Source organism: Brassica napus, unplaced genomic scaffold, assembly GCF_020379485.1.
Source record: "Brassica napus cultivar Da-Ae unplaced genomic scaffold, Da-Ae ScsIHWf_3045;HRSCAF=3843, whole genome shotgun sequence".
Classification (NCBI taxonomy): domain Eukaryota; kingdom Viridiplantae; phylum Streptophyta; class Magnoliopsida; order Brassicales; family Brassicaceae; genus Brassica; species Brassica napus.
The window spans coordinates 23375-32475 of NW_026016285.1; the positions used below are offsets into that span (position 1 = coordinate 23375).

A 9101-nucleotide genomic window follows, 5' to 3' on the forward strand; every position below is an offset into this window, starting at 1 on the left:
GCTTTGATCCAAGCTCTTATATCTCCATCGACCAGGAGGAAAAGAACAAATCGGAAAAGATCGAAGTAACTCAAAAACAACTTTTGTCTCGCGAAAAACAGATCTGAAGATGGAGTGCGTGTTCGGTCTGGTCGGAAATGGATTCGCTATCGTGGCGGCGGATACATCGGCGGTTCACAGTATCCTTGTCCACAAGAACAACGAGGACAAGATCATGCTCCTTGACTCACACAAGCTCATTGCCGCAAGCGGCGAGCCTGGTGACCGGTAAATCCTCCTCCCTCGCCTCTCTCTCTGTCTCTCTCTCTGAATCAATTGATGATGGTGTTGTGGGAATTTGTATAGGGTTCAGTTTACTGAGTATGTACAGAAGAATGTGTCACTGTATCAGTTCAGAAACGGGATCCCATTGACTACCGCTGCTGCTGCCAACTTCACTCGTGGCGAGCTCGCCACTGCTTTGAGAAAGGTCACCTCTTTTCTTATTGTGGTTTTGAGCTTGGGGAATTAGGGTTACTAGATGGTGTTTGAAGGTGATAGAAAGATATTGTCTTTTCCTCTTTTGATACTCTACTTAGTTGAACTTGTTATGGATTGGATCTTTCTTCTGTAGTATAATGCTTTTTTGACATGCTCTTGGGTTCTTGGTTTTTGCTTCCTCCTCTTTATGGTGGTTGTTCATTCACATAGTTCTGAGATTCTGAGACATTAGTGTTAAGTTATTGAATTAAGTCACCTGGAAAATATGTTTTATGTTTCCAAACAGAACTTTTCATTATGTAGTCATTATTAATATTTTCTTTTGATATGATTGAAATAATTTTTGCAAATCAAGCTTGGCTTTCTTTCGAAACTTTGTTGCAGTTTTGAAAGTTTTCATGTTCTGTGTCACGCAAGTGTTGCTCTTCAGGTTGATTCAAGTAACAGACTTTTGAACCGTGATATGTCCTTACGGCAGAAAAAGATGATACTCTAGTCAAAACTAGAAGTCTCCTTATATCAAGTAATTGTAATTGCTTTGAAAGACTAGGAAGTTGTGTATCTGACTTAAGCAGATATCATCATGCATACTAATTTGTGATCTTTCTGGCCGATTTTGGGTAGAATCTAGTATTACATGTGCGATTTGCTTTAGATTGCTGAACCTTCCAATGATCAAAAGTCCATTAGTTTATAACAATTAATCTGTTTGAATCCAGAATCCCTACTCTGTGAACATCCTGATGGCTGGCTACGACAAAGAAGCAGGCGCATCTCTATACTACATTGACTACATTGCAACTCTTCACAAGGTTGACAAGGGAGCATTCGGTTACGGCTCATACTTCTCTCTCTCCACGATGGACAGGCACTTCCGCAGTGACATGTCCGTTGAAGAAGCCATTGAACTGGTGGACAAATGCATAACTGAGATCAGGTCAAGGCTGGTGATTGCACCACCAAACTTTGTGATCAAGATCGTGGACAAGGATGGAGCTCGTACACACGCTTGGCGTCAGTCTGTTCAAGATGTCACCACTGCTTCTGTCTAAGTCTGTTATGTTGTGTTTTCTACTAAGCTGGCATTAGCTTCTTTTTCTTTTCTTTCTTTCAACTCTAGAAGCTTATATGACTTGTGTTAAACTTTGAAATGACTTTCTTATGAGAGAACAACCTAAACATGTTCTTGTTCCACGATTCACAAAGCTAAAAGGAAACAATGTACAGTACTCTGAGAACAATGGTATGTCTATATCATCTTTGTTCGATTCACAAAGCCAAAAGGAAGAGATCAAGTATGGGTTTTAAAGAGACACCCACCACTAATGAACTTGAGATTGCAAAGGAAAGAAAGAGGAATGCTTCAGATACGAGTGAAGATAGAAGTGGGCAGCGTCATGATGATGGTCGAGAGAAAGCAGAAGCTTGTGATCTTTGGGGAGCCGTTTATGATGGATTCTGGTGTTGATGATAAGCTATCTGTCTCTGGTGAGGGTTGATCGGAGGTTGGTGAAATTCCGGCGGCTTCCCGTGAAATGGCGAACGATGGAGAAGATGCGGAAGCTCTAACACCTGCAGATATCAATGAAACTCGTCACTGGATTCAAGTAAACTATTACCCAAATGGATTCACTTATACCGTAAACAAAAGGAGCTGTGAACTGAATGCTCTGAAGCGGCGGAAGCTCCGGCGACTCTGCATCACACACATAATTACAAACCCAAGATTGATTCAACCTGATGGCGAGCAGATAGACTCGAAAGATTCGTCGGAGCTAAGATCGCTACAGATCTGGGAAAGAGAAAGCAGTCGTGATCTATCCAACGGGAATCCAAGGATCATAGGTTGCCGGAGAAGATAACAGAGGCAGTTTCCGGCGCCGGAATTAACGGATGTGGAGAAAGCCGAGCAGCAAAGAGGATCCGGCGCGTCTGAGATGTTGTTCGGTGGAGCCGAGACGTAAGGAAGGCATGGAGAGAACATGACTAGCTCCTCCGTACAGGTGAGAGCCGGTGGAGAAGGGGCCTGCGTCTCGGTCACTGCGGAGGAGGAAGAGAAGGTGATCGCAAGTATGACGATGAACACGACGGCGTTGCTTGTGGCGGCCATTGGAGCTTCTTCGTGATTTCAGTTACAACCTGAAACTGACGACTGAGACTCGCGTTAACGATGATGGCGGGAAAATAACGCCCTTGAGGAGGAGGTCTTGATAAGCGGTGAGTTGGCAGTGATCAAAGATTTGAAAGCGCAAATCCCACCGTAAGAATGGTTTGGTGGATTTTAGATATGGTGGGATTTACAGAAAACTAGGATAGTACCCGCGGTTTGAAAGCGCAAAATTTTTTTTTATTGACAAATTTAATAACATATATATTTGTTCATTAATATGTTTAAGTATAAGCTTTTGGTTTTGATTCGCTTCTAAATTGTATTTTCTGATCTTCAGTTTGGTTCGGTTCGGGTATGGGATAGTCTTATTTGGCTCATCAATTCCATAATATAATTAAATTTTCAAATGTAGAATATTACTCCTCTTAAGTTTCATATTAAGCGCCGTTTTATAATAAAATTTCTGTTACAAAATAAATGTTGCTTTAAAGTTTCAATACTAAATTTATAAACATTATTCTTCAGTTTCTTTTTATTGATTGAAATATGGTTAGCTATATAGGTAATGCCGTTTTTATTTATAAAATATACAAAATTATTAATATATGTGAACAAATTTAAACGACAACTAGATTTTGACCCGCGCTTTAAAAGCGCGGGATTTGTTCCTTTTAATTTTTTTTATAAATATTTGTTAGTTATAAGATTAAATAATTTTTACATAACATAATCTAATCTTATTTACAAATTGTGTTGTTTGTACATTCATATGTGTTAGGCCTAAATACATAATATAAGAAGTTGCATATTTATACTCATAGAAATTAGTTTTTAAGAGTTTAATAATATAAATTTTATTATGTAGTAACTTTTACATAATTTATTTGTTATTAAAAAAATTATTATATTTTTTTTAAAATCCCTAAATCTAATACGCAATCCTTAATCATATAAAAACTGGTATCAAATTGAGATTATGGAATAGCTGACGTGAGTAATCGACCAACATATTAACAGCCATTGGGTAATTTTTTTTGTGTGTGTTATGGTTTGTCAATAAAGCGTTTGGTGAGACCAGTAAAAATAGGGTATTCAGTTTTAGGAAAACACATGCATCATATTTAATCGTAACTTTCTAGATATTGTATTTCAAAATATAGTTAGTATTGTTATTTTCTATATATAGTGGATACTAAAGTATCTTTAAAATATTTGATTAATCATAAAATAAATCTGATTGGTTGTATTTATTGTTGCAGAAATTTATTAAAAATAATAAAAAATGACAGTGGCATTGAAATGTAAATAATTTGAAAAACTAAGGACAAAATCCTAGTAGGGATTTTGCTTTAATAGTATAGATTAAAATGAAACATAGGGAGTTAACTTAGTAAAATATGAATAAAATTACAATAAAAATTATGTAGACTAATACATTTTTTTATATACAAATCAATACTATAAATACTTAAAATCTAATATTATTTTGATATTATTAAAGAGTGAAGTATACTAATATATAAAATTTAACCACGTTGGGCGTGGGTGCAATTAATTTACAAACTAATGAATTTATTGTGTAAATATCCCATTTGGTTGTCCATATAAAGATTGAAATTTTATTGTTAAAGAACTTAAAATACTTGAATCTCTTTACGATTTGTTTTCATTTTATATCTATAAACACTGGAATATATTTATATAGTTATACGATATTGCTTTGTTTTTATTTCTACGGATTTGGGATATTAGAAATAATAAAGAGGATATAATATATTAAAAAATATTTATTTGTCGCTGCTGTGTAAATTTTTTTACACAAACTATATGATGAACAACGAAATTATCCGGAATTTTATTCTTCAGGAAGCAAAAATATTTGAATCTGGAAAGTAAACATGTTTTATAAGTCATTATAATGTACAAAGTATAAGATAATATCAATAAGGTATATTTGAAACAGAGTCTTATATAACATGTTTTATGATTCACATAATGTTAGGTCAAAACTATAGGGTACAATGAACTCGAATATAAAATTATCATATATTTTAATCTACTGTTGAGTATGAATTTCAAGGATATTATCTATTTAATTTGTCAAACGATATTTATTTATATGATTTAAATTGATTGACTAAATAATGTGTTGAGAGAAAGTATATATTTAATAAAAACTAATCCCTCCGTTTTTTAATATAAGTCGTTTTAGAGAAATGTTTTTGTTCCAAATTATATGTCGTTTTCGGTTTTCTATGTAAAATTTATTAATAATTAATATTGTATGACCAATGGTAATATATATTCTATTTTTCTATTGGTTGAATTGTGGTTAGGTAAATAATTAATGATGTTTTTGTTTAGAAAATATAAGAAATTAATGGTTTTCTTAATCAACGTTCATAGCTGTAAAACGACTTATATAAAAAAACGGAGGGAGTAATTTAAAGATATGTACAAATAATAGGAAGGTTAGTAGTTAATACGATATATATAGAAATATGAGAAAGGCTAATTGATACTCCCTCCGTTTTTTTATATAAGTCGTTTTAAAGCTATGCACGTAGATTAAGAAAACCATTAATTTCTTATATTTTCTAAACAAAAACATCATTAATTATTTACCTAACCACAATTCAACCAATAGAAAAATAAAAGATATATTACTATTGGTCATACAATATTAATTACTAATAAAGTTTATATAGAAAACCGAAAACGACATATAATTTGGAACAAAAAAATTTCTCTACAACGACTTATATTAAAAAACGGAGGGAGTAGATATTAAGTCACAACATTTTCAATATGTCTGAAAAAAATGTCATGGTAATTTTCAAATAGGACTGTTTTAATAGATTAGATTTGAATATAGCTAATTTTGGTAAGCTTTTAAAAAGGACGGAAAACCTTAATGATGATTTGAAATAATTTTCTTAAATTTCAGAATAGTTTAGATGTTTTGAATAATATTTAACTCTAATCTAATATATTAAAACAGAAGTCATGACTTCTTTTCATGTGTGATTTTTTTAGTTTGGACCATTCCTAAAAAATATCATATTTTACATAAGTTCATTATTATATCTTTTAATATCTTTATCTTTTTATTTGAAATACAAATGAATATATTTAAAATGTTCTAACAAAATCTTTTAAAAATCTTATTAGAATATTTTTAAATTTACTTTCAAAAATTAGTTAGTTTTAATTTAAATTATCATAAAATATAATTAGAAATAAAAATTGAATATAGTTTTGGTTTACAAACGAAAATTTAAATAAAATGAAATTAATTAATTTCAAAATACATTTACTAATATTTTTTAAAGATTTTGTTAGAAATTAAATATTTATATCTATTCTAATTTTTTTCAAATTTGTTTTCGAATAAAATAAAAATCAGGATTTTTTGATGAGTGATATTTTTATTTGGACCATCATTTAAGTTTTCTATTAAATGTATATTACTAATGCTAATGTATATAATATTTTTAACTACTTTAATCATAATGTCTTTTATATCTTTTAATTGTTTTTAAAAAAAATAAAATTCTAACAAATATCTTGAAAAAGATTATAGTAAGATCTCAATTGTCATAAATTGAATATAAATATTTTCAACTATATTGTAATTAGTAATGAAATGTTACTAAAAGAGTAAAATTATATCCTATTTTATTAATTTTATAATAATATCTATCATTTTAAAATAAAAACGTTATATTGAACAAAATATGAAAAAAATATTTTAAATTGATAAGTTAACATATTTTATTTTCATAAATATTAAATATTTATGCTTAAAATATAATATATTGGTAGAACGGGTTAATATTAGTAAACTATATAATACATGTATAAAAACTTATCTTATCTTAAACTTTTTAATATACATTAATTTATTATATAAAATTAATAAACATTAAAAAATTACTAAAAAATATAGCGATTTGAATTACGAATCATGATTATAATAAATTAAATACAAATTTTGTTTACATATGTGTTGTTTCATGCATTAAAAAATTTAGTTTCGTAATCAAACGCAAATTCAATAGGACCAATATATAATAAGCAACATATATATATGATGATTTTAATTTACAGCATGAAAACTATAAAATTGTTATATTTGGCATAATTATACAAATATTTAAATACGTGAGTAACATTAAAAACATATAATAATTATGTAAAACAAATATCTATATATATAAATTTAAAAATATATACCCACACAACCGTGCGGGTGGAAATCTAGTTTAGATTAAAGCCGTCACTTTTAAAGTACTCATCCTCAATGTCAAATATTTTTCACCCACAAAACAGACACACACACACTAAAATATTTATGGGATAGTTATTATCTATTCATCAAAAAAATTGCATAAAAAACTTTTAAATTGACATCCACTAACACGTCAAATACTGAAATTATTAAACTAGCATATTAAAATTTTAAATTGATTTTTGTATCACAAAAAAATTTCAACTTGGCAAAAATGTAACTTGTTGATCTGTAAATAAAGTGACGTGTCACTTTTTCTCCAAAAATATTTTTATTTAATTAAGCAAAGCACTTAATAAGAAAATAAAATAGGAAACATAAATGAAAACTAGAAACTACAACAAAAAAAAATCGATTTTTTAAAAAATCATAAAATTAAAAGTGTTTCATTTTTTTTTAAAAAATACAACTTGGCAGAAAAATACTAAGTTTTTTTTCCTAAAAATATCATATAAAATCTCAAAAAATCCAAAAAAAATAATATTGAACATATCACCATTAATATTTAAAACTAACATATCACCATTATTATCCATATGTCAGAAATTACTTTTTTTTTTGGAAAAAATCATATAACTAAGAATTTTTACATTTCAAAATTATATAAAAGCGTTAAATTTTTGTTTTATATTTTGTTTTTGAACATATGAGTCCCAACAGAAAAAAAATTGACACCTTATTTTATCAACATGTCAGATTTTCAACTTGAACAACAAGTGAATCATGTTGAAGGCTTTTTATGATAGAAAAACCAACTTGAAATTTTAATAGGGCAATTCTCCTAAATAGATCATTTTCAAGTTTAGATCACAAAAATAGATCACATGGAGAAAAATGACTAAAATGTTTCACTTAATTGGTAAAAGGACCATAATATCCTAGATATATAAAAAAATAAAAATAAAAAAATAATAATAAAAATTTAAAAATAATAATTTTTTATAGTTTTAGATTATATGTTTTCAAATTCGAACTTTTTTATAAAATTTTATATAGTTTTAGATTATATTTTTTCAAATTTTATTTTTGTAGTTCGAAAATACATTTTTGAAAATATTTTAAAATTTTTTATTTTCAAATTTTTAATATTTATTTTTTATTTTATAAAATTTTAAATCTCAATCCCAAATCTTCACTATTTAACTCTAAACCCTAAGGTTTGGATTAGTTAACGTTAAGGATATAAGTGTACATTTATCTCTTTAATGAAACATTTTGGTCATTTTGGTCTTTAAAGTCTATATTTGTGACATAAACATTTTTAGTGCTATCATAGGGTATTTTCTAATTTAATATGCTAGTTAAATAGCTTCAAATTTTAAAGTGTTAATGAATATTATTTTTAAGTTTTTAATGCAATTTTCCGTTTGTTCATCTCATGTTTTTAGCTAAAAGCTGCCAGAGGCAAACTATAAATCGAAAGGAAAGTAAAATTCTTGATCAGTAGCTCGTTATCCTTTAGAGCATCATTATTTCTAGTTTCTGAGGGCGGAGTTTTTAAAAAAATATAAAAAACTGTTTCTTAATTTTTAGTACTGTATTTAACTTTTTAATTAAAAATTAAAAAACAGTTTATTATATATTTTCTTAAAATCCCAGCTCTAAGAGCATCTCCATCAGTAAGAGACTAGTAAGGGTTCTAATGAATTATTTAGTAGTTAATTTTGTGATTTGAAAACTTAAAAACCCTTGTTAATCTAATTAAATTTTTCTCCTCCAATGGGAGAACCCATTGAAGTTCTTAAAATAAAATTTCTTTTTTTAGAAAGTTGAATGATTTTATTTATAAAATGAAAGAAAAACATACATGACATTAAGTTTGATCAAAGGTGTGAATGAACAAAGAGTCATGATAAGAAGTTTGATCAGATGGTATCAACGAATGGAACAGGAAGAAACCTGCAAACAGATTGTAAAGTGAATCTCACTATGAGTCACCTGATAAGCCTCTGCGTTCCAATCGACCATCAGGATCATCCCGCTCTTCATAGCTTACATCAGAAATCCTGACTGCAAAAAGTAGAAAAAACAACTCATGAACCCAATGATTAATGTGTAAACAGTCTTAAAACAAGAGGAAATTGCAGAACTTTGAGTGAACACAGGAAGATGCATGAGCGTAAAGTGCTTGAGAAGTCTGGAAACCAATGCACCACACTGAAGTACCTCCCTAGAAAGCAGAGTGCAGGGGACTAATGTTATACCAAGAACAACCTAAGA

At 29.1% G+C, this 9101-nt stretch overlaps 2 protein-coding genes across 2 annotated transcripts; one reads left to right on the forward strand and one right to left on the reverse strand.

Annotated features, from left to right (window-relative positions):
• On the forward strand, positions 1-1677 carry LOC106434115 (proteasome subunit beta type-2-A-like). Its single transcript, XM_013874946.3, has 3 exons — positions 1-267; positions 346-469; positions 1200-1677. Exons 1-3 carry the CDS (start codon positions 110-112, stop codon positions 1530-1532), a joined length of 615 nt encoding a protein of 204 aa, XP_013730400.1. The 5' UTR covers positions 1-109; the 3' UTR covers positions 1533-1677.
• Positions 1614-2859, reverse strand: LOC106434114 (non-specific lipid transfer protein GPI-anchored 25). Its single transcript, XM_013874945.3, has 3 exons — positions 2218-2859; positions 2120-2176; positions 1614-2052 (listed from the first exon to the last, which is right to left on the reverse strand). Exons 1-3 carry the CDS (start codon positions 2588-2590, stop codon positions 1844-1846), a joined length of 639 nt encoding a protein of 212 aa, XP_013730399.2. The 5' UTR covers positions 2591-2859; the 3' UTR covers positions 1614-1843.
• Positions 2860-9101: the final 6242 nt, after the last annotated feature.